This window comes from Salvelinus fontinalis, chromosome 24, assembly GCF_029448725.1.
Source record: "Salvelinus fontinalis isolate EN_2023a chromosome 24, ASM2944872v1, whole genome shotgun sequence".
Lineage (NCBI taxonomy): Eukaryota > Metazoa > Chordata > Actinopteri > Salmoniformes > Salmonidae > Salvelinus > Salvelinus fontinalis.
Window position 1 is genome coordinate 11,950,001 of NC_074688.1, and position 26,346 is coordinate 11,976,346.

At 47.1% G+C, this 26,346-nt stretch overlaps 1 protein-coding gene across 8 annotated transcripts in view; it reads right to left on the reverse strand.

Moving 5' to 3' along the window:
• Positions 1-26,346, reverse strand: part of LOC129821920 (spectrin beta chain, non-erythrocytic 4-like) — a 64,316-nt gene that overhangs the window by 27,230 nt on the left and 10,740 nt on the right. For 7 of the 8 annotated variants that reach the window (XR_008754428.1, XM_055879661.1, XM_055879667.1 and 4 more), the window contains exons 2-19: positions 26,074-26,247; positions 25,298-25,449; positions 24,646-24,819; positions 21,034-21,125; positions 20,788-20,868; positions 20,580-20,695; positions 20,231-20,343; positions 18,162-18,349; positions 16,859-16,976; positions 16,495-16,653; positions 15,478-15,780; positions 15,076-15,226; positions 13,681-14,551; positions 13,361-13,498; positions 9,037-9,793; positions 6,832-7,034; positions 6,035-6,125; positions 1,855-2,001 (exon numbers count right to left, since the gene is read on the reverse strand). Coding sequence is in view for 7 of the 8 variants with exons in the window: in XM_055879661.1 (XP_055735636.1) it covers positions 1,855-2,001; positions 6,035-6,125; positions 6,832-7,034; positions 9,037-9,793; positions 13,361-13,498; positions 13,681-14,551; positions 15,076-15,226; positions 15,478-15,780; positions 16,495-16,653; positions 16,859-16,976; positions 18,162-18,349; positions 20,231-20,343; positions 20,580-20,695; positions 20,788-20,868; positions 21,034-21,125; positions 24,646-24,819; positions 25,298-25,449; positions 26,074-26,224 (4,005 nt within the window). In the remaining variant the exon portion in view is untranslated. Of the gene's footprint in view, positions 1-1,854; positions 2,002-2,723; positions 3,688-6,034; positions 6,126-6,831; positions 7,035-9,036; positions 9,794-13,360; positions 13,499-13,680; positions 14,552-15,075; positions 15,227-15,477; positions 15,781-16,494; positions 16,654-16,858; positions 16,977-18,161; positions 18,350-20,230; positions 20,344-20,579; positions 20,696-20,787; positions 20,869-21,033; positions 21,126-24,645; positions 24,820-25,297; positions 25,450-26,073; positions 26,248-26,346 lie in introns of those variants that run through there. The other variant, XM_055879666.1, reaches the window with a different exon arrangement.

Sequence of the window (26,346 nt, forward strand, 5' to 3'; positions counted from 1 at the left end):
TTGGCCGGGCGGCAGCTCTAGGAAGAGTCTTGGTGGTTCGAAAATTCTTCCATTTAAGAAGGATGGAGGCCACTGTGTTATTGGGGACCTTCACCAGATCTATACCTCGACACAATCCAGTCTCAGAGCTCTACGGACAATTCCTTCGACCTCATGGTTTGGATTTTGCTCTGACATGCGCAGTCAATGGTGGGACCTTATGTAGACATATGTGCCTTTCAAATCATGTCCAATCAATTGAATTTACCACATGTGGACTCCAATCAAGTTGTAGAACCACCTCAAGGATGATCAATGGAAACAGGATGCACCTGAGCTCAATTTCGAGTCCTATAGCAAAAGGTATGAATACTTAAATTAGCAAAAATGTTTTAAAAAATTATGTTTTCGCTTTGTCATGTGTGTAGATTGATGAGGATTTTTTTTTTTTTTAAATCCCTTTTAGTATAAGGCTGTGATGTGGAAAAGTCAAGGGCTCTGAATAGTTTCCGAATGTAGTGTAAATATATTTTCAATCATTTTCAGATTTTACAGATATCAGGCAACCGCCATACTCTCTCACACGAACACACAGAGCAGGTCACCAGTTGGCATGGCTTCAGATGAGACACACACACACACAGTACGGCTGTGCTATGGTGCATTTAGGGTGTCTGTCGCAACATGTTTACTTTGTTTTCCCACCAACGTTATGCCGGGGGCCCTGGGAGAGAAAACTGTGTTTCTGTTTGGGTACACAGCATCACTGGGAGACATGTGGCTAATCATACTGTACCTAGAAATACTTTACTGTAAGAGGAGCTATATGCAGATAACATGCTTCCAATTATTTTCCTGAGCTTATCGCCATGCCCATGGGCGTGCCTCCAAGCAATCGTTCCCTTGTACAGTAGCTGCAGTAAGCACTTTCCAACACCACTTCAGTATCTATCTACGTAGATGACCTGAATTGTTATCTATAATGGATCGTACCCCTTAGAGACTCAGCCCGGATGACGCCACTGCATTACACTTCTGTATATACTTAGGCCTAAATGGCCACGTTCCCAAATCCATTTGCACAGTGTACACATACTGACAGTGTTCACTGAAAACGCTCGCATTTCCACTCAACTTCATGTGCACCTAGTGCAGCCCTGTTCCGGTTAGGAGGAATAGGCTGGATATAACAGGGTATAATGAGCCACATCCGAGCCAGTGGGTGTACTTGTGTTACTTGCCTAAAGCAATTATCCCACTGATGTTACAGTTTGTATCAATCTGATAGGGCAGGCAGGGCCCATAGATATGATGTGTTGATGTGACCAGTGGAGATTTCAGGCAAAGCTGTTCGTGGTCATAGGCACATCAGGGAATCTCTGGTTTCACCAGAGCTCTTAGAGACTATTCACTGACATTCAACCGTCAACTCTCAGTGCCTGTGATTGTGCTTTTATTCAACTAACGGTAAACCAAATGACAATTCTCGTCCAGTTTATGCGTGTTTTCTGTCAGACTCCAAACAGGCTTAGAAATCATGAATAGCTAAATAAATCATATAAGAGCATATAAAATTGTTAAGAACCACAAATATTGCAGATACTATTGTTAGTTGATTATATACAGTATATATGAAGGTCTGATCACATTGTAACAAGGAACTTTGTATTTTTAGCCTACAAAACAAAACAAATGACATAGTAAAGAATGAGTTGATACCAACTTTACCCTCCCCATCCCCAACCACACACCCAAAACTTTGCCACCACCAACAGAGCAGCTAGCTCAGTCTCTCCTTCCCCATTCCTGAGCATCAGCTCATGGTAGATACCCACCCCCAGCCTCTGTATAGAGCCCCAGCGGTACTGTACTCACCCTCTCGATCTTCTCCAGCCACTCCTTGTTCTGGGCCAGCTCAGCCATGAAAGCCTGGTGCTTCAGCCACTTCTTGTGCAGCTTCTGCGTCTCATCGCGGGACGTGTCACGAGCCATGAGCATCTTCTCTGCCACCCAGTCTCCAAGCTGAGGGACAAGGGACAGAGCTGTCAGTACAGGATGATCATGCCACTCAATGCATTTGTACTGTCATCTAGGTGGACAATGTAGGCTACTAACAGCTGTATGCAGAGTAGCATAGATGCACACATACATAGAGACACAAACACACGCACAATACCTGTACAAGCACACACAGAGACGTATTCAGGCTGAACATATGACCATAGTCATGTGAAAACCTAAAAGATAAATGCAAACAAAAATGAACACCCATGGAAATAGTAGAAAAGCAATCATCCAAAACACATGAACACAGACACACACACACACACACACACACACACACACACACACACACACACACACACACACACACACACGGTCGAGCACATGCATAGTAAACACATACGGCAGACATATGAATGCAGACACACGTGTTGTACACACAAGCATACACATGGCAACAGGAATTCATTCACATGTACACAGAACACACACAAGCACACGTCAACACAAGCACATAATCCATTGGCACATTAGTTATAAAAGCAAGCTGCCCATTACATTTAGGGCCAAACATACAAAATGACTTGCAAATACCCCTGCCCATTCAACATCATCAGTACCAGCAATATCTCTATCGCCTGCCTGCCACCCACATATTTCCACCCTCATCCTCTGAACAAGTCTCCCTCGTCCTCGACTGCTAGTCCCCTGAGATTTAACGGGAAATCGGTTACATTTACCGGCAGGCAGCGTTTAACGGAAACGACTCATAGGGTTGTGATGGGTGGGGGTACGTATCCACATCCTCGACCTGCCCGTCCAGGTAGGAATAAAGCACAAATCCTCCACAGTAAGAGAGGGAGATGCTGCAGGAATCAAAACAAACAAGCAGCAAGGCAAAGCTGCTCCCCCCCCCCCCCAAAAAACAGATAAGATGACGTTGAGGCTGCACTAGCTTCTCTGCTGCTGCGTTGCCGTGGCGCGTTGCTGTGGCTGGTGTGTTCAATCCAGAGAGAGGGAGATAGACGAGAAGGAGGCGGACCACTGACAAGTGAGAGAAAATGAGAAATGGAGAAATGAAAAATCTCCCCGAAAGAATAAAATGGCAGGCTCCAGGAGCAGGTTTGCCCCTCCCCATGAACCCTATCCTCTCCCCCTCATTCAGCCCCCACCTCCAGATAGCTGGGCTGGGATTTAGAGGCATCCGTGATAGCCTGGAGGCTCAGTGGTTGTGGTTAGTAATGCTGTGAGGTAAGGGAGGGAGGAAGGAGGGATGGGATGCGGGAGGAGGGGGCCGGCGTTTGATAGTGTCGAGGGGGGGGAGTGGAGGGGAGAGATTCTGCTCCTCTGGCTCCTCCAAAGAAATCCAGACACGAAATCCAGACACCTCACGACTCCTCTATCACATTTGTATTGTCTTTCTTCTCCACCCCCAACCCCCACCCCTTTTGCCTGGCTCTCTCTCTCTTGGTTTGTCCCTCTGCTGCAGTCCTTGCCTCTTCCAGCTGCACGCGACCGTATTCCGTACTGTAACAAGCCCCAGTATCTCCGACCCTGCTGCTGCTGCAGTGGCTGAGCAGTGCGAGGTGATCGAAAGCTTGCACTGGATCGAGCCATCGAGGGAGAGCCAGAGAGAGAGAGCCAGCGAGAGAGAGCCAGAGAGAGAGAGCCAGAGAGAGAGAGCCAGAGAGAGAGAGCCAGAGAGAGAGAGAGAGAGAGAGAGAGAGCCAGAGAGAGAGAGAGCCAGAGAGAGAGAGAGCCAGAGAGAGAGAGAGCCAGAGAGAGAGAGAGCCAGAGAGAGAGAGAGAGAGAGCCAGAGAGAGAGAGAGAGAGAGCCAGAGAGAGCCAGAGAGAGAGAGAGAGAGAGAGAGAGAGAGAGAGAGAGAGAGAGAGAGAGAGAGAGAGAGAGAGAGAGAGAGAGAGAGAGAGAGAGAGAGAGAGAGAGCCAGAGAGAGAGAGAGAGAGAGAGAGAGAGAGAGAGAGAGAGCCAGAGAGAGAGAGAGCCAGAGAGAGAGAGCCAGAGAGAGAGAGAGAGAGAGAGAGAGAGAGAGCCAGAGAGAGAGAGAGCCAGAGAGAGAGAGCCAGAGAGAGAGAGAGAGAGAGAGAGAGCCAGAGAGAGAGAGAGCCAGAGAGAGAGAGCCAGAGAGAGAGAGCCAGAGAGAGAGAGCCAGAGAGAGAGAGAGAGAGAGAGAGAGAGCCAGAGAGAGAGAGAGCCAGAGAGAGAGAGCCAGAGAGAGAGAGAGAGAGAGAGAGAGAGCCAGAGAGAGAGAGAGCCAGAGAGAGAGAGCCAGAGAGAGAGAGCCAGAGAGAGAGAGAGCCAGAGAGAGAGAGCCAGAGAGAGAGAGCCAGAGAGAGAGAGAGAGAGATCCTACGCTGTTGTGAGGCATCACCAGGGAGAATGCTCTGCACTTGAAATTACATCACTGAGGGGGGGGGGGGGGGGGGGGGGGGGGTTGATAGATTTACTGCTCTGCTTTCGTTTAAAGGGTCCACGGTATATTCCTCTCCGACAGCCCCGCTATTCTCCTCAACCTCTTAGCATCCTACTCTATGGAGGCAGGGACCACCCCTGGACGCTGCCCTCCTGACCAGAGAGGTCAGTTGGGTCACAGGCGGATAAGCCCCCCCTGGGACTCCAAATGAATTCTACCCATGTGGAGACTGGGAGGCAGCAGCTTATGGGAAATATAAGAATGGCGCTAATCAAATGGACTCCAGTGTATCACTGCTATTAGAGATGATGAGCCTCTGCCTCCAGTCCACAGTCAGGTCAGGTCAATGTGATGTGCCACTAGAGATCCTGGGTTCGAGTCCAGGCTCTGCCGCAGCCGGCCGCGACCGGGAGACCCATGGGGCGGCGCACAATTGGCCCAGTGCCGTCCGGGTTAAGCGAGCATTGTGTCAAGAAGCAGTGCGGCTTGGCTGGGTTGTGTTTCGGGGGACCTTCACCTCTCCCGAGTCCGTACTGGAGTTGCAGCGACGGGACAAGACTGTAACTACTACCAATTGGACACCACAAAATTGGGGAGAAAAAGGGGTAAAAAAAAAATAAACATGACATTTTTGGGGGGGGGTGGGGGGGGGGGGGTCATGGTAACAACCAATCACTGGATGTGCATCAACCCTTTTTTTCTCAAGCCAGTACAGCTGTATTTTAAGCGTGAAAGTTAAGAACACACTTCTGCACATTCTTTCAAACTGTCGCAGTGTGTGCCATTCTCATACAGTAGGCCACACATTGGAAGGGAAGCCTTCTACCAAAGATACACTCTCCCTATACCCTGAATTAATGATATAGGGAGGTGGTGGTGGTGAATTATTTAACGCAGGGCACGCAGAGAGAAAGTTTCAGAAACTGAATAAAGCTCTGCGTTAGATGGGGTAGCTCTGGGGCACACTATGAAACCCTTTGAACAGGTGATATATCCAGGTTCGGCACTGGACACTGAATATGGCTCTTCTGACCCATAGGCACACAGCACAGCTTAAACATGGCACTCAAAGTCATGTCAATCATAGCAAAGCATCATCTTCCTTTACAACCAAATGACAAATATCCACCGACTATCAACTAGGTCCGCCTCTCTGAAGGGGTTAGCCAGAAGTCAACTGTCCAGTCAGAAAGATCCAGCAGGTCAACAACAACAACTAATCACATCAAAACCTCAGAAGAGTCAAGTTCGTCTGTCACTCACACCCCCAAGTTAAGCATCTAACACGGCAGCCGGCTGGCTCAAATCATTCAACTTACATAGACGAAGAAAAAATGTTGTCAACCCTGATATAAAGATTGAGGAAGGGATAGAACCCACCACAGGTCTGACAGATGTCATTCAATTTCAGCTAAGCAGAGTTTCAGTATATCACTGAAGGATCCAGCAACACGATACCAATCTGGAGGTTTGAGCCTGATCCCCTGTGGTCCCAAGCAAAGCCATGTACAGCACAGCTCCGAACACAAGCCCTTGTTTTTAACCCCTACAACCTCCCATTGGTTATTCCATTGATATGCCAGCGTTGGTTGTGACATTTTTGTCATGTGGTGTCCTACCTCGTGGCAGTCCTGTAGTAACCTCTGGAGCCCCCACTGGCCGTTGAGCCTCTCCAGCCACTGTTGGGCCAATTCCCGGTTCTGGTTGCCTCTGTGGAGGAGAGAAACATAAAGCCATTCATTCACACAGTGCATCAATCACTCTACTGCTATCTGCAACTGGAACTGGATGTATGAGGTTGATGGCTTTGGTGCAGCACGCCGAACAACAGTGTAAAGACGAGAGTCCGGCCAACGGTCTCATCTAAATATCTCCCTCACATGTGGTCGCCCCTTGCTATTGTTGGCGTGGAGAATTGGCTACGGGTTAACTAGGCCCCTCCTTGCCTCGCCCATCAGTATGAATGTCATGCTCTGCTGTTAAAGAAAGTATCAACGAGGGGAGTTTCTTTTCGGGTCGCTTATGCTTTGTCTCCTCGTGTGTACCGTTGTGTTTGTGAAGCTCACCTGCTACCGAGACCACTTCATTATCACCATAGTAATTAACTTGTATTGGTGAACAACATTTTATATTCCAATATCCACAGTGTGTTCATACATGGTGTTGTGCCTCTGCTAAGTGACAAGTGACACATCTACCTATACCTCATGCATTTCAGACTTGACCACAGCAGCCCCCCCCCCCATATAGATAAGGACAGGTGAATATTCAGTTTATGGGTCAAACTAGACTCACATTTCATTTTCATGCCTCTGTGCTCTTCTATACATAGCCAGAGATGTATAAGAAAGATTGTAAAATGGCTTTGATATACATTCGCATGGTCAGAGTAGAACAATCCTATGGCGCCACCCACCTGTTAGCGAGGGTGTCCACACGCTCCCTGATGCGGTCCGAGTAGATGTTGCTCTGGCTAATGAGGCTCTCTCCGGCCTCGATGACAGCCTTGATGCGATGCAGGTTGAGCTCCATGGTGGTGGTAAAGTCCTTGTGCTTCTTGATGGCAGCCTCCACCGTCTCCACCGTGGTGGGGAGCTCAACATGAGCCAAGGCTGACTCCTGGAGGGGGCCAGGGAGAATGGACAGAGTCAGAACCGCACGTCAGTGAAGAGTTTGTAAATGTACAAGAGATTAGAGGGAATAGAACGAAAACTGAGAGAGAAAATGGGAATATTACTGTAACAAGCTCGTGTGTAGTATGTGCTCACAGACATGGGTATCATCTCATGGCATTTTTAGCAATAACTACATTAGCGTGTTTAGTACATGCAAGAGGTGTAGATTCTATTTTGCTGAATGATAAATATGCTGATCTCTAAGGACTATAATGAGGTCAGGTTTCAGTCATTATTGGCAAGGAACACTACATTGTACTCCTGATCAATGGATATCTGAATTGTTGTGTTCAACACAACTACAAGTAAAGCAAAGCGATAGCGTAAGGACATTCCTGTATGTATGGTCAGGTACGCGATACAAGGGTTGAGAGAAACATAGGCGAAAGACCAAAAACAAGTCATGGCACTCTGTTTGACAATTATTCAAAAAGAAATCCTTTGGCCTCTGTGCCTAAGGGAGAACTGGGTCTCTGGTAAAGGTATGTCATCAAACCAGAACAGACATGCTCTGACACACGGACAGAGCAGTCGGGGGAAATGCCTTTTGACATTGCAACTGGAATGGAACACTGTTCTGCACGCAAAGACCCTGCAATGGAGTGCACTTTATAAAGTGGTGTGCATATTCCAGCATGCATAGCCTATAGACCATTATACTGTACATACTCGCACACATGGCCCAATAAAGGACGATATACTGTGCATGAATATAAATGCAAAAACAAAAATCGTTTAAATGAACTATATGTTGACATTTTAACCTCATTGTTGTAACGGTTGCCTTCCCTCTCTTCACGAGCAGAGAGGGTGGAACAGGGATCGGACCAACATGCAGCGTAGCCAGTGCTCAACATATTTAATTTAACAAACACTTACAACAATACAAAAGAACAAAAAGTGGCAAACCAAAACAGTCCTAGCTGGTGCAGACAAAACACAGAGACAGGAAACAACCACCCACAAAATCCCAACACAAAACAAGCCACCTATATATGATTCTCAATCAGGGACAACTATTGACAGCTGCCTCTGATTGAGAACCATATTAGGCTGAACACAGAAACAGACAAACTAGACACACAACATAGAATGCCCACCCAGCTCACGTCCTGACCAACACTAAAACAAGCACAACACACAAGAACTATGGTCAGAACGTGACAATTGTCATGTCTACTCCCGCTCCAGCGCTCGACGTCGCCGGTTTACTAACCACCGGTCCTGGCAACCCATCATGACGCACACCTGGCAATCCTCAAGACGCACACCTGGCAACCCTCATGACGCACACCTGGAACCCTCATGACGCACACCTGGAACCCTCATGACGCACACCTGGCAACCCTCATTACGCACATCTTGCTGGGATTTCCTGGTATAGAGCCACCTATGAATTCTACATCTAGGCTAAGAATCACAGGCATATGCTGTGCTGTGCTGTGTGTAACTGGAAAAGCAACCCTCTGATCATTTCCACAATGTGTAAAGGGTTCTCCATGGAACTCAAAAGGGTTCTACCTAGAACCAACAGCTATTCTTCAAAGGCTTCTCCTATGGGGACAGCGAAGAACCCATTTAGGTTCTAAATAGCACCTTGTTTTCTAAGAGTGCAGGCCTGGGGTTTTCCCTGGCAGCATAGCAGGTATAGAACATTGGCCACTCACTGTGAAGGCACTGACCCTCACTGTAACAGCACTGACCCTCACTGTAACAGCACTGACCCTCACTGTAATAGCACTGTGCTTCCACAGCATCCATATCTAGTACAGTCAAAAGTCATATTGTACCGTCTTTAGCTATTCATGTTTAATAAGAATTACTGACTAATAACACAGACTAGCTAATGATGATTTGGGATTAATTGACTCAGTAGGCCTAACTACTAGACATTGCTAATAGATGTATTTATTGATGTTGGGATCTCCAACAAGAGGCTAACTGACCTGGTTGTTGAGGAAGGCCTCGGCCTGCTTGACGTCCCTCAGGAAGAGGTGGAAGATGTGCGCCTGCACCAGCACCTCCCTCCGGCTCTCCCACATCTCCAGCAGCTTGTTCCAGCCCACATCCAGCTTCTGGAGCCACTGCTGCAGCGCTGCGTATGGCAGCGGCGCCTCCTCGGCCTCCAGCAGCTCGTTGACCGCCTGCAGCCGCTCGTAGTCCTCCTCGTACCTGCCGATCTCCTCCTTCAGGGCCGCGTGGCGGTTGATCAGCCTCTCGGCCTCCTCCAGCGCGTTGGGTAGCTCGTCGCTAGCTGCCGCCGTCTGCGTCTGCACCAGCCACGTCAGGAAGGAGTCCAGGTCCTGGATGAACTGCTGCAGCCGCCCCGCCACCATCAGAGAGTCCTCACAGCCCTGCAGCGTGCGCTTCAGCTCCTCCCACTCCACACTGATGCCCTCGAAGGGCTCCAGGACCTCCATGGCCTTGGCCGGGTGCGAGATAGCCAGCTCCTCTGCCTCCTGCTGCAGGTGAAGCAGCTTGGGCTCCAGCACGGCCAGGGCCCCCTCCATGGTGGAGAGTCGGCGCTGCAGGGCCAGCACCCCGCCCAGGTCACTCCCCACGTACTGAGTGGCGTCGATGGCCTTGCGCTTCTCCTGGATCTGGGACTTGATCTCAGCACACTCCAGCAGGTAGTTCTGGAGTCGGAGGACAGAGTCCAGGTGGTCCTTCTTCTGCTCCACCATCTCCACGATGTGGTTCCATCTAGAGGGGACAGACAGGGGCACAGGGGAGGGCAGGGTGGGTCAGACATGGGGCACATGGGTGGGGAAAGACAAGAGCACCGGGGTGTGGAGGGGGGAGGTAACAGGCAGGGGCACAGTGGTGGGGAGAGGGGGTACAGACAGGGGCACAGGGGTGGGGGGTAGACAGGGCACAGGGTGGGGGGTTAACAGGAAGGGGCACAGTGGTGGGGAGAGGGGACAGACAGGGGCCCAGGGGTGGGTACGGGGGGTGCGGGGGGGGGTAACAGGAAGGGGCACAGTGGTGGGGAGGGGGGACAGACAGAGGCACAGGGGTGGGAATGGGGGCAGCGTTAGTCTGCATCCGCTTGAAGCTTATAATTCACATATAATTCAGTCAGTATACTAAAACATACACTAAGTATTACATATGAAAATACTTTTCATTTTGCCCAAGAGGATGGAATCAAGAGTGCAATTGATCAAATGCATTAATGAGGGACATTGGTTTTGCTTGTTAGTTGTCATTTGCATCTCAAAGGCGTTTGTCTTTTTCTTCACACAGGCTGTGAATATGGTCCCCAAGCAAAAGAACAGGCATGAATTATAGTCATTTAGCGAAGCATATCCGACATGACGTCATGCAATCCTCAATCCTATTTCTGAAACTGTCCGCCGCCATTGTCGCACCCCCTATTACCAGCCTGTTCAACCTCTCCTTCGTATCATCTGAGATCCCCAAGGATTGGAAAGCTGCCGCTGTCATCCCCCTCTTCAAAGGGGGAGACACCCTGGACTTAAACTGTTACAGACCTATATCCATCCTGCCCTGCCTAGCTAAGGTCTTCGAAAGCCAAGTCAACAAACAGATCACTGACCATCTCGAATCCCACCGTACCTTCTCCGCTGTGCAATCCGGTTTCCGAGCCGGTCACGGGTGCACCTCAGCCACGCTCAAGGTACTAAACGATATCATAACCGCCATCGATAAAAGACATTACTGTGCAACCGTCTTCATCGACCTGGCCAAGGCTTTCGACTCTGTCAATCACCATATTCTTATCGGCAGACTCAATAGCCTCGGTTTTTCTAATGACTGCGTTGCCTGGTTCACCAACTACTTTGCAGACAGAGTTCAGTGTGTCAAATCGGAGGGCATGTTGTCCGGTCCTCTGGCAGTCTCTATGGGGGTACCACAGGGTTCAATTCTCGGGCCGACTCTTTTCTCTGTATACATCAATGATGTTGCTCTTGCTGCGGGCGATTCCCTGATCCACCTCTACGCAGACGACACCATTCTGTATACTTCCGGCCCTTCCCTGGACACTGTGCTATCTAACCTCCAAACGAGCTTCAATGCCATACAACACTCCTTCGGTGGCCTCCAACTGCTCTTAAATGCTAGTAAAACCAAATGCATGCTTTTCAACCGTTCGCTGCCTGCACCCGCACGCCCGACTAGCATCACCACCCTGGACGGTTCCGACCTAGAATATGTGGACATCTATAAGTACCTAGGTGTCTGGCTAGACTGCAAACTCTCCTTCCAGACTCATATCAAACATCTACAATCCAAAATCAAATCTAGAGTCGGCTTTCTATTCCGGAACAAAGCCTCCTTCACTCACGCCGCCAAACTTACCCTAGTAAAACTGACTATCCTACCGATCCTCGACTTCGGCGATGTCATCTACAAAATAGCTTCCAATACTCTACTCAGCAAACTGGATGCAGTTTATCACAGTGCCATCCGTTTTGTTACTAAAGCACCTTATACGACCCACCACTGCGACCTGTATGCCCTAGTCGGCTGGCCCTCGCTACATGTTCGTCGTCAGACCCACTGGCTCCAGGTCATCTACAAGGCTATGCTAGGTAAAGTGCCGCCTTATCTCAGTTCACTGGTCACGATGGCTACACCCACCCGTAGCACGCGCTCCAGCAGGTGTATCTCACTGATCATCCCTAAAGCCAAAACCTCATTTGGACGCCTTTCCTTCCAGTTCTCTGCTGCCTGCGACTGGAACGAATTGCAAAAATCTCTGAAGTTGGAGACTTTTATCTCCCTCAACAACTTTAAAAATCTGCTATCCGAGCAGCTAACCGATCGCTGCAGCTGTACATAGTCCATCTGTAAACTACCCACCCAATTTACCTACCTCACCCCCATACTGCTTTTATTTATTTACTTTTCTGCTCTTTTGCACACCAGTATCTCTTCTTGCACATGATCATCTGATGATTTATCACTCCAGTGTTAATCTGCTAAATTGTAATTATTCGATTTATTGCCTACCTCATGCCTTTTGCACACATTGTATATAGATTCTCTTTTTCCTACCATGTTATTGACTTGTTTATTGTTTACTCCATGTGTAACTCTGTGTTGTTGTCTGTTCACACTGCTATGCTTTATCTTGGCCAGGTCGCAGTTGCAAATGAGAACTTGTTCTCAACTAGCCTACCTGGTTAAATAAAGGTGAAATAAAAAAATAAAAAAATGCCGGGACCCTATAGCCAGAGGCTTCAAAGGGTATCAATATCATGAAGCACCATTGGCCAGATATGGCCAAAGCATTAAGCAAACCTGAACAACAGAAGCCGAAGTCTACCTAAACTATGTCACAGAGATGTACAATATCAATGAACGCTATATTTAGTCACAACTAAAACAGTTTGAGACTGAGGGAGAATATAGTAAAGCCAAATAGAACACATTTTGGGCAGGTTGGTCTTGCACCCAGTGTGGCAGGCAGTCGACACAGATGGTCACCCTGAGATAGGCTATGTATGCCAAAGTCAGGAGGAACTGGGCCACTGTAGCATTTTACCAAAACCATCATCCACTACCCTGGCCCTGGCCTTAGATCTGTCTGCCTGTGTCACCATGGTGTCACTAGGGTCTCTGGTCCAATCAGTCCCCTTCCAGGTCTATCAGCAGGGAGCATGTGATCATCATGGCTTCTGTTGCTCCAGATCTGGGCCAAATAAGAACAGTGGACCAGATTATTCTTATCATCCCTCCTCCCTTCCCTTATATTGTAGGAAATTAGCTAAGAATGAGGTAACTGGGCCACTTTGAAAAGAATATCATCAATGCACTACGCACATGTGCTGTACATGGATTTACAGATGTGTTTCTATGGCTGCGTTTACACAGGCATCCCAATTCTGATCTTCTCATTTCTTTTTGAATTGGTCTTTTGACTAATCAGATCTCTTCAGAATTGGGCTGCCTGTATAAACGCTGCCTATCTAGTGTTCAGTTTGATTATTTTTTATCCTGTGTTGATGAATCTCTATTCAACAAAATTTAACTCCCATGTTATTATGCAATGCAGATAAGTCACATTTTCATCACATATTGTTGCTGTGTGGGTAAACAGAGAGACCTGTAGGTCTATGTTATGTCTTGTTGTGGAGTAGACCTGGGGTGCATTCATTAGTGCACACCATAGCAAACTGTAGCAAAACATTGTTATTGGTAAAAATCAGTTTAGTCCTTCCCTGTTTTGGCCTTTTGCTTCTGTTTGGTTCCTAGTGAATACACCTCGGAGTTGGTCAGTCAGAGAACAGTGGGGTGGGTTACCTGCTGTTGAGGTGGTCCTGACAGCCTCTGACCTCTGTAGAGCTGGGGTGACCACTGTCCAGGAGCTGCTGCACTATCTGGTTCACGTCCAGGATCCTTCCCATCAGGCTGTTCATCTCCTGGTCCAGGCTCTCAAACCTACAGAGAGTGTGAAATGAGAGGAGGGAGAATGTGTGTTTTAAATGACAGTGTTATGTAGCCCTTATGAGGGAGGGTTCAAGGAACGGATTCCCTAAAAATGTATGACTAACTTTATAACTAAAAGCATGACTTAAATCTAACATTCTCCCTATGATCTCCACCACAGATGGGAGCTGTACCTATGGGCTATGACCTCCACGTCCTCCAGCCTCTCTGGAACCTCCATCTTGTTGAGCCACTGCTCCTTCTCGTCGATCCACACCTCGCAGGCGTTGACCTCGCTGAACATGAGGTAGACAGCGAGCGCGTCGTGCAGCCACTGCTGCCTCAGGACGGCCACCTCGGCCACCTCGGCGTACAGCTGCTCCGCCTCGCCCATTCTTGACTGCACCTCCTCCAGCTCCCGGTAGTGCAGTGGCAGCGCCACCATGTGTTTGCGCAGAGTTACTACATGCAGCCGGTGCTTGTCCACGGCCTCGCGCACACCCCGGTGCTTCTTGAGCAGTGACTGGGTGGAGTACTCGTCGTGGCCAAAGTCCTCACTGGACACCAGGCGGTAGGCGTCCTGCAGCCATGCCAACAAGTCGTCCGTCTCCGTGCTGAACTGGAAGAAGTTGAGTGCCTCCTGCAGGTGGCCCAGTCTCTGCGCCGCCTGGTCCTCCAGCCTCTTCCACTCCCCTTTCACCTCCATGATGCGCTCCTGGATGCCGCCCGTGCCAAAACTCTTCTCCATCAGGATCTGCTTGCCCTTCTTCATGGTCTGTTGGAGGAGGGAGCGGTGGGCCAGCAGCTCCCCAGCCAGGGTCTTGTGTTTCTGGAGCAGCCGCAGCACGCTGCTCAGGTCCTTGCCGCAGGTCTGGGCGGCCAGGATGGAGCTCTTCTCGCGGATCCAGGCCTCGGACTCCTCCACCTCCTGGAAGAAGGCCCAAAGGTGCTGAGACTCCTCCAGCTCCGAGCGCCGCTTGGCCGCCAGCTGCTTGAGCTCCTCCAGGCAGGTGCTGACGTGGTTGACCCGGTTGCAGATCACCTGGGGGTCACAGGGCTGGTAGCCTGGGAAGAAGAGAGAATAGGGAACAGGGGACAGCACTCAATATACATGTCTTTATTAGTGATGTCTATGGGGGACTGTATCCAAAGACTCAATTAACTTTGCATGTAAACAAAACACTACTACTGGATGTAAAACGGGCGTAAAGTTTTACAAAATAACTATGTAATATTCACAAAATTGAAATAACTAAATTAATTCACTTCTGTATTGTAAATGGATCTTCAGAAAATAAGTTGTGGAAAGTCATGCTTGCCCTCTTGTGGGTCTCTCAGGAAGTGCCATGGTCATCTTCACCACTCAATGTACAGTAAACTGTACTCCTACACACTCTTAATACAAAACACTCCTTTTTTTGTTAACTGTGCTTTTTTACGGGACCATGGGAGACATAACAGCAACAGCCAGTATTTCTAATCCTATCGTATCCAAATATTTTCCTCCCTCAAAATCACCAAGTTGTTATGAAAGCACATTCCACTTCTCACTAAAGCTGATCTGTGAACATAGCCATCTGATGTCTTACCTTCAATGGTGGTGAATTTGAGAGCGGCTGTGTTAAGGGTCTGCACCCTCTCTGCCTGCACTGTGATGTCAGCTTCCTGGAGGCTGTGTTTCTGCAGCAGGTCGTCCACCTCCAGCAGATGCTTGCCGAAGTCTTTGGAAAGGAGCTGGACCTGTGGTGAGAGAGACGGTGGTCACCTTCCTGACACTCAACAGTGCTTCCACTGACCATGCTGCCTGTACTGAAACGTCAAAGTCAATTTCTCAAGGGTTTCTCACTGTTTTTTTCATGTACTGTATCTCCACATTACCATTTCATGTGTACACAAATGACAACCCACAGTCTATGCTGTTGAGTCGACACAACTTAGAGACAGTACAGCGTTCATGTAACGTCAAAAGCATGACACAATACTTGTCTCACCTGCATGTCCTCCATCCAGTCGATCATGTAGACCATGTCCTGGAAGGTCTTCTGCAGAGCCAGGTTCTTCTCCAACCGGGCCTTCCTCCCCACCACCAGCTCCTTCAGCAGGCTCCACTGGCCCAGGATGTTCTCCTTGCGGGCCGAGATGCGCCGGATGTCGTAGTAGCCCTCCGTCTCCATCTCCCCGGCCAGCTCCACCACCACCCCGATGCGCTCCTCGTACGACGAGATGTCTGCCTCAATGGCCTCGTGCTTCTTCATGGCGGCTTCCACCGCTGGCAGGTCGTAGCCAAAGTTATCCTGGTGGGACGGGACATTCAGTCAGGCAGAGGATCACTTAACTACAGGCAGGTGATGGTGTAAGGGTTTACCCAGTCAGAGCAATGCAGTCATAGGAAAATACATCTAAATATACCAATGTATATTTAAAAGTAACTCATGTTATACAATACTTTGCCATTGGTTCTAAAAAAGAAATTCTAAAGACATTTCATTCTCAATCCACAGCTATAAGACTATTGCTATATAACTGTGATGATATCCGATCGCTGCAGCTGTACATAGTCCATCTGTAAACTACCCACCCAATTTAACTACCTCACCCCCCATACTGCTTTTATTTATTTACTTTTCTGCTCTTTTGCACACCAGTATCTCTTCTTGCACATGATCATCTGATGATTTATCACTCCAGTGTTAATCTGCTAAATTGTAATTACTCGATTTATTGCCTACCTCATGCCTTTTGCACACATTGTATATAGATTCTCTTCTTTTTTCTACCATGTTATTGACTTGTTTATTGTTTACTCCATGTGTAACTCTGTGTTGTTGTCTGTTCACACTGCTATGCTTTATCTTGGCCAGGTCGCAGTTGCAAATGAGAACTTGTTTTTAACTAGCCTACCTGGTTAAATAAAGGTGAAATAAAAAAAATAAGGTGAAAGGTGAAATAAATATGGCCCCTGTATGATATGTTAGAGACATTAGTCACTTCGGCCCTGTGGTCCCTACCTGAGACACGAGGCGCTGGTTCTCGTTGAGCCACGCTTGTCTCATGGTGGTCTTGTGGTCAAACCGCTGGGCCAGCAACTCCAGCTTCTCCTGGCGAATCAGCTCCTGCCGTAGTGCCACGCCTCTCTCGTGCTCCGCCTTCTCCAGCCTCTCCCACGCCTAGCCAAAAACAGAGGAAAATGTACCCATAATGCAGCATGGTAACAAACATAAAGAGGAGTAATTTGCACGGATTTGCTACATTTTAAAGAACCTGATATTGATAAAGAAGGATATTATATTTGCCAAGACCTGTCCAGTTGTTGTATTATCTGCTCAGGCATTTGAGACACTCCTTATTCCCACTTATACCAGTATTCATTACCTTATTGATATCAGAGATGAGTTTCCCTTCATGAGGCACGTATGGTTTCTGGTTGTTAGCTCTGAGCTTGCTTTGGATAGTAAAGAGGAGCACCTCCAGGTTCCCCTTCTCCTGGAACCTAGCACAAGACAAAGTGTGTTTCACAAATATCCTGAGACACAGTACTTTGCACAAGGTGGGCTCCGTTTGAAACCTAAAATCACAGGTGTCATATCCTAGATCCTGTAACTTCAAATAACCATCTGCTCAGAAGTGATGACAGGCCTGTATTTTCTCCTATTACTAAGTTACTAGGGTAGTGACGGTCATGGAATTTTGGATGACGATTATTGGTCAGCCAAATGACCACGATCACCGTTATAATCGTTTGAATACTGCACGAATGCCCGGCCGCCCTGTCTTAAGTCAGCTGTTTGTTCCACACAAAAAATAAACGCTTATGGCGGTTTTCATGATGGTCTACATCCATAGTCGTCGCTTACACAATCATTGTGCCAGTCCTATGAATTACGCAACTCATCAATAGATTATCCGTGACATTTCCTGCAGGCTTGACCTTCACAGCAAAGGCCTTCATTACTACATGTGACCTAGCTCCACACACTGTCTAGTTGTAATCTAATTCAAAAATAATAAGTGGTCATCACTGAGTCATCACTGAGCAGATTCCAGAGCTATATGATAGGTGACCACCTCTGGCCATCGAGGGCTGCCAGGGCAACTAGGCTGGGTGAGAAGCCGGGTAAGGCCTCAGAGATACTAGTCACCAGAGGAGATGTCTATCCTCTAGCCACAGAGAGAAAGGGTCTGGAGACACATTTGGGTGTCACGTCACTTAGATCCAGTCCCTTTTGGTCAAATAGGGCATGAGTCACATGGCACGGCTAACTGGGTGCTTAATTATGCCAGAAATGCCAGCTTAGGGCCTCATGCTGGGCCTCATGCTGATACTACTGTGCCCACACCCATCAATGTGTAGGTTTTTTTTGTTGAATACCGCAACAGTTATGTCATATACCACACATCAAATGAGAATCAGATGAATCAAAAGCATTTGTCTGGGGGCATTCACTGAGAAAATAACATCAACCGATAAGAACTTTAAAAAACTATAAAAGGGTGAAACTATTGACTCAACCTAAATCCTGTCCTAAAACTAAAGCATCCAAAAATTGTTTTGTGATATTTGTATAAAACAAAAGTTTTAATTTTGAAACCTTCTGTTGTATGAACGGGACCACTATAAAGTAGATATAAAACGTAATTGGTGCTATTATGTGTCATTTGCACAGTGTTGACTTACTTGATGGGCTTCTCGATGGTGCAGTAGGTGGTGAAGGCTTGAAGCTGTTGCTGGACACCCGTTAAGGAGTTGGCAAACTTCTGGTTGCTGATGATGCCTATGGTCTTCTCGATCCACTCCAGGAGCTCCGAGGCCAGAGCCTCATATCGATCGATCATCTTCTGACCGTCAATGGCATTGTCCAACACCTGTATAACACGTAAACATTTAGCATGGATGGATTTTACGTAGGAGTGATTTAATTCATAACTTTTGATAGTGGATAATGGATTGATAATAGATTGAATCGTTATCAGTTTGTTTTGACCTACACAACTACACTGACGTGAGCAAAACATACAGTATGATATACAGTGCCTTCGGAAAGTATTCAGACCCCTTGACTTTTTCCACATTTTGTTAGGTTACAGCCTTATTCTAAAATTGATTCGATCGTTTTCCTCCCCCTCATCAATCTACACACAATATCCCATAATGTCAAAGCAAAAATAGGATGTTTGCTAATTTATTAAAAATAAAAAACGGAAATATTTAATTTACATAAGTATTCAGACCCTTTACTCAGTACTTTGTTAAAGCACCTTTGGCAGTGATTACAGCCTCGAGACTTCTTGGGTATGATGCTACAAGATTGGCACACCTGTAATTGGGGAGTTTCTCCCATTCTTCTCTGCAGATCCTCTCAAGTTCTGTCAAGTTGGATGGGGAGCGTCACTGCACAGATATTTTTAAGTCTCTCCAGAGATGTTCGATCGGGTTCAAGTCCAGTCTGTGGCTGGACCACTCAAGGACATTCGGAGACTTGTCCGGAAGCTACTCCTGCGTTGTCTTGGCTGTGTGCTTAGGGTTATTGTCCTGTTAGAAGGTGAATCTTCACCCCAGTCTGATGTCCTGTGCGCTCTGGAGCAAGTTTTCATCAAGGACATCTCTGTACTTTGCTCCATTATATCTTTACTTCGATCCTGACTATTCTCCAAGTCCTAGCCGCTGAAAAACATCCCACAGCATGATGCTGCCACCACCATGCTTCACCATAGTGATGGTGCCAGGTTTCCTCCAGATGTGACGCTTGGCATTCAGGCCAAAGAGTTAAATCTTGGTTTCATTAGACCAGACAATCTTATGGTCTGAGAGTCTTTATGTGACTTTTGGCAAACCCCAAGCACATTTCATGTGCCTTTTACTGAGGAGTGGCTTCCGTCTGGCCACTCTACCATAAAGGCCTAATCGGTGGAGTGCTGCAGAGATGGTTGTCCTTCTGGAAGTTTCTCCCATCTCCACAGAAGAACCCAAGAGCTCTGTCAGAGTGACCATCGGGTTCTTGGGTCACTTCCCTGACCAAGGCCCTTCTCCCCTGATTGCTCAGTTTGGCCAGGTGGCCAGCTCTAGGAAGTTTCCAAATTTCTTCCATTTAAGAATGATGGAGGCCACTGTGTTTTTGGGGTCCTTCAATGCTGCAGACATATTTTGGTACCCTTCCCCAGATCTGTGCCTCGACACAATCCTGTCTCGGAGCTCTACGGACAATTCTTTCGTCCTCATAGATTGTTTTTTGCTCTGACATGCATTGTCAACTGTGGGACCTTATATAGATAGGTGTGTACCTTTCCAAATCATGTCCAATCAATTGAATTTACCACAGGTGGACTCCAATAAAGTTGTAGAAACATCTCAAGGATGATCAATGGAAACAGGATGAACCTGAGCTCAATTTCGAGTCACATAGCAAAGGGTCTGAATACTTATGTAAATAAGGTATTTCTGTTTTCTCTTTGTCATTGTGGGATATTGTGTGTAGTTTGCTGAGGAATGTGTTTTATTTAATCCATTTTAGAATAAGGCTGTAACGTAACAAAATGTGGAAAAAGTCAAGGGGTCTGAATACTTTCCCAAAGGCACTGTACATATTGATCACGTTACTCATGGGTTCAAAACATACAGTACATATCACTGTATATACACTGTATATCACTGTATACTGTAGGAGATATTTACACAGGTTCCAATGACAATTGTTCTGCCACGTACAGTAGGATCCAGGGTTAAATAGTGTGTCGGCATTCTCCTACCTTTCCCACTCTCTTGCCCTCTACTCGAAGGGCTTTCATCTTGGAGAAGTAATGGTAGTAGGACACAACATAGGTTATTATCGACTTCTCATCTGGGTTCTCCGTATTCACGTCTGCAGAGTCACACAGGAAGAACAACAATACACAAACACTTACAGCACACACATACAATATATAACACAATCACGCCTTCACATGAAATCATTTCAGGTTCGTGTAAAACAGAAACTATGGTCGCTGTAGCTGAAAGTCTGCGAAGGTTTGCACGTTTGAGATATGTGTCACCAAATGTCCATGAATTGCTGAGGAGGTTGTCGAGCTGCTATTTCAATTCTCCGTGCAGTCTTACCTTCAGGGTCCAGGAGTTTGGTGAGCCCCAGGTTCTGCTCAGCAATGTTGAAGGCTTGCTGGAGGTTGTGTGTGGCATTGGACCGGATCAGCTTATGGAACTCAATCAAATCAGGCCTGTAGTAAAGTAGGTCACTTAGTTCACTTTCCTACATGGTCACATAAATACATATTTTAAAGCAAGACTTGCTTGTTGAGCCAATGCTGACCTGTGTCGGTGAATGAGAGCGTTGAAGGCGAGACCATCTCTCCAGCATGTGGTGAAGTTCTGGATGTTGACCTCAGAGTACCTGTGGGACAGTTGACACAGAACACACTCACAACCATTGGTCCAATGCATATATCCTATCTAACTAAAGACATTGCATGTAACAATAGCAGTAAAACAACTGTCAACACCCTGTCAACAAAGGTTGACGTTCAATTTTGGCTTTTGGTTCAATTAAGACACTCACCCAGCGGTTTTCATCTGGCACCAGAGTAGTAGGGCATCCTTTGCCGACCGCGTCTCCCTGTTGTCGTCACACTCGATCTTAATCCCCTGGATCTGTATACACAGGGAAGGAGAGCAGAAGACAAACAACCACGGTCAAGGAAATCAGCCTCAAAACTGTCCTCAGTTCAGTAAAATCACCAGATTACTACGAGGTTGAGAAGAAAACAGTTAGGAAACACATCCATGTTGCTGGTAAGTTTCAAACACACTGAACCCAAACCCCAGTGCCTTTCAACAGCCACACCAGGAGTGTATTCATTATGCCGATTCCATTGCAAACACTTTGGTCTGTTTCAAAATGTTTTGCAAAAAAATTTTTTTACTCTAAACACAAAACATTTTGCAATGAAAACAAGAGTCAGTTTCTATTGGACAAATTCAGGTAGGTCCCTCCCTCCCCATTTCGTTCCATTTACTCTGTTTGCTTCCGTTTGCTTCTTAAATGGTAGACGGTTTCCATTGCAAGACGTAATGAATACACCCCAATAGTCACACAACTGCATTGCATGTCTCATCACTAACTCGCACACAGACACGTGCCTGTCATGCTGGGAGGAAGGCCACAGAATCATGACAACATCACTGTGCGCCCTCATCATCTATGACAGCCATTGGCCCAATCATGTCACCCTGACATGATACATGTTAATGGGAGGGTTGACACCCTAGAATCTGCTGGACCACCCATATCAACCAATCACACTTCATCCGCTCCCCTACTGTACATGCTCACTCACACTGGAAAGCAACTGGAGGTTTATAGGACTATATTGCATGCACAGTTTAGTCTCCACCTACAGGGAACGGTTATTTGTGATTAAATTATGATAGAATAACACTACCGGTATGTATACAGAGAAGGACGAGTCATTGTCTAATTGAACAACTATTGTTCAAATAAACTGCTGCCCAGAACCAAACTGACTTTTTACAAGAGCCAATGAGGACATTCCATCTCTAAAATGTCCTGCTCATATTTCAGATCAGGCAGATTTGAAATACCCTTGATCGCAGTGCATATCATCCAACAATAAACAAGATTCCTGAGAAAAACAAACCGTCTGGCAGTGACATAGAGGCATACACCACGCAGGTCACAATTAAGTAGCACAAACACAACGACACTGAGCGAAGCAACTAGAAAGGAATCGTTAAGTTCCTAAATATAATGGAGGTGTCAAGTGTTTGTTAGATTCTTGAAATCGGCTCCTGGAGATCATTTACCTCCTGGAGATTATTTACCTCCTGGAGATCATTTACCTCCTGGAGATCATTTACCTCCTGGAGTCCTCTTTTCCCCCCTTTTCTCTCGCTGTGTCTGCTGCCTGCTGCAGTGGCTAGGTCTTACATGCTGACTGGGCAAAGTAAACTGAAACAGTCCAAGGGTAGGGGAGGGGTGGAAGAGAGGGAGAAGGAAAGAGAGAGGGAGACAGAAAGGGAGGAGAGACGTAGTAAACTAAACGAGGAGCGTGAGGGGAGAGTGACAAGACAACCCCAAACGGTTGCAGAATCGGTGACCGAGAAGGAAGTAGGAGTGGCAGAGAGGAGGGAAGGGTGGGGAGGAGGATAGGCCCTGACTGCATCTTGCCCTGCCCGGAGCCCCACCCCTTGCTCCCTACAGCACAAATCCGTTTCCAATAACGGGCTTCTCCTCTTTCACTGCTAGCAAAATTGAAGAGGCCATCGACTCGCTGGCTCCACAGTCAGTGCAGTAGAATGGGATGCCGGCCAAAAGTGCCCCAGCCAACCCATAATCACTGTTAGAAGGCAGAGCGATAAGCTATGCCATGCTAGCCTCTCCTCATGACGCCGTAGGCACCACTAGCCTACGTCCCTGAATCATACGTACAGAGTAACGCTGATTTGAATAATGCAAGACATGCGTTTATGCTGAGACCACCACTGTCCGTCCTGAGGCGACAACAAAAGCCAAATGATTTTGCGCTACTTACAGTACATGCCTGTCACCTGTCTGTGGTATCGCGTCCTGTAAGGCCTTGTGCCCATTGTATGTGTACAGTATGTCTCTGAGGCGGATGTCAGACAGTATGTCCCTGTTTGAGATCCAACTACGATCAGGACAAGAGTGACATTCAAGCTTTGCTCGTAACGTCACACAGTGACGATGCGGCATGTTTCAGGGCTTCTCCATACAGTCTTCTGGCCAGTCTACAAATCCCTCTGATTTCTGCCCTTTCTCTCCTAGATTAAGACAGTGCTGAAGCCAGCATGCCTGTTGTGTCAAAATCGTGACAATAATATACACAGAATTATGGCCTACTTCTGTTTACCGCTGGGACACCAGAGGTGGATACCTTTATCCAACAGTGCTAAATCTGTCTCTTTCTTCGATGCGTTCACCTTAGCTCAAAGACTGGTGAAAAAGAGTGACAAAATGTACGATAAGACTTTGTTCTTGTGTTTGAATGAGGTGTATTATAACGTCGTCGTCGTCCCCACCCCCCCCCCCCCCCCAGGCTATTGCACACAGCCTGGGATATCAACGATTCAAAGTTGGCATTAGTGCAGCGTTTCTCAAACTAGGGGTTGCGAGCGCAACTCTGAAATCGTTTGTTTTTAAATGCTCCTAGAACCGGGGTTACGTCAGTAACCTCTGGTAGCTGGTAGATGCAGTTGTGATAAACATAGCGGTTCCTGTTTTCTTCGTACAAATGTGGCTCTATCTTCTGAACCGTTTAAGCCCACAAGCCGGGCAGGACTCTTTAGAACAGAGTGGACAAGACCAGGCACTAAATCAGTGATGATGTTCTTTTCTACACGTAAGATCATACAAAATTATTGCCTAATGATCTTCTGAACATCCCAATACCTTTCTGATGGTTTTCAGTCACTTCAAACTGTACTTTATTGTCAGACTAATTTGTAATAGACTGTCATAGCCCCAGTTAAAAAAGGACACATTGGCAATTGATCACATCCCTTTTTTTTACATGGTGGGGTCGCACATTTTTGGAAATATCAAAATGGGGTCACGGGACAAATAAAGTTTGGGGACCACTGCCTTAGTGGGAGTGCCCATAGAATTCAATGGGAGTGACCTACTGAGTAAAGTACTTTGTGAGAGATTAAGCTAATGCCTATGCACCGGTCATTCTGTATTGGCTAAAAAAGTCCAAGTTTGAAGCGCTGGTTCATCAGACTATTCCTGACTCTTGGGGCAGATTGTCTATGACGTCACACCGTAGAACATGTACCAGTCAGAAACAGGAGTTTGTAGAAACAACGGTGCACACCCACATGAGGGTCATCCTCCACATGCTGACTGAGTTCAAAAGTACCCCACAGGGACAAAGACGGAATAGAGCTACACTGCACTAGAACATACCGTCCCCAACATGAGACACACACAGGCCTGCAGGAACTGGATGCCCAAAATACCTCAGCAGAGGTTAAGCTAGCAGCAGGTCTTAAGGACAATCCCAACAGGGGACAGGTACGGCCTCACAGGAGTTGGCTGCATGACAAAATAAAGGAAATGTAAATACAACCACAACAGAAACGACAGAGACAGACAACACCAGGCACCAGGACGGGTGGGCAAGGTCACTACCTGGAAGCGAAGGATGATGGTCCAGATGAGGCCAAGGGTGAGGCGGTGGTTGCCGTCGACGATGTCGTGAGAGCCGACGTTCTCCAGGTGGACCCTCTGCTCCTTGAGGAACTGCAGGGCCTTGTCCACGTTCTCCAGGCAGTGGATCCGCATGCGACCCCGCGTGGGCCTCGGCTAGGGGAGGGAGGGATGGGGGAGGGAAGGAGGGAGAGAAGGGGGAGAGAACAGCGAGGTAAGGAGGTAGAGGGAATGAGAGAAAGCATGAGAGTGGAATGGTGAGAGGAGTAATGCTTGAATGGTCAAAGCAATCTGCAGGGGAATTACAGGGGAAATACTGCTTTGATCTCAATGCCTTTACAGTAAGACAATATTTTTCTCATTAAAAAACGCAATGGCAAAGAAAGCGTGCAAATGCTGTTCCCATCCAATTGTCAAACCACATTATGCTGACTACTATTCTCATACAATCACACATGACATATAGCTGCAGTGCTGACAACATTCATGAAACATTTAGACATGACTGAATAATATTTGTAACAAAAATAACTACAATGCAGAGCTCTTTGTTGAATAGTTTGTGCTTGTTCTCCTAGCATCTACTGACTTAAAGGTAGACCGAGGTTGTGAACCAGAGAATGGGTTGACCAACCAGCATCTCCCCAGACAGGACCTCTAGCAGCCTTGTGAGCATGTAGCCGTCCCGGAGGTCGTTGTAGAGATCAGCAATCCGACAGGACACTCTGGCCAGGTGGGAGTTCACCCACTTAGTGAAGGTCTTCTTCTGGACAGCATCTCTCTCTTCTGCAGGAGAAATGAAATAAACACAAGGCTTCCAGATGTAGGATATTAATAAAAACCAGTTTGCTACAGCAAGAAAATAAACCTGCAGCAACAGGAAATGTGAATTATTATGTGGAATTGAATGGACATTTTTGTAGGGGTTGATCCATTTTATGTTAGGGCAAATCAAGTCTGCCATTTTAGTGGAAATGGATATTCCTAACTTTAGAATAGTTTTTAAACCTTGAAGACAGTGCAACAAAACTTGAATTCTCTGCAACAAAAGAGTAATCAAATTAAGATCCTACATCTGTAGTTCATCAGGATAGAGCTCTGATCAGTGATGTAGTTACTAAATCTCTCATCTGAGTCATGTCCCCAGTCACTACTGGTCCAGTCCGAGTCCAAGTCCGAGTCCTGAACTCAAGAACTACAACACTGGCTCTGATATATAAACCATACCTCCTTGTCAGTAGACCTCTGTATGATAGATCATCAATCAAGTCCTTCCACAACTTTAAACATCCATCAGGTATACTGGAAGGTCTACGAAGCTTGTGTGTTTTGTAAGTGATGGAGCTGTGACTGAGGCAGCTGAAGGTGCTCTTGTTCCTCTAGTCCAGTATAGTCTCTCTATCCACCCACCTGCCAAGGCCTTGATGCGGGAACACTCAAACAGTTTGGAGCTGGTGACCTCGGTTTCCCAGTGTCCCGAGCTGCTGGCCAGACGGGTGTTGTTGTTGTTGAGCTGGCGCTGGGCCTCCGCGTTGTCCAGGTCTGTGGAGGCATTGGCCATCGCGCCTATTTCCCTGAACAACTCTACAGACACACAGTAGGAGAGTTAGGTAGAGTACATTTAGGATGCGGATCACACTTCATACACCCTTTATCACCCCCATAGAAAGAAATGATACTGTA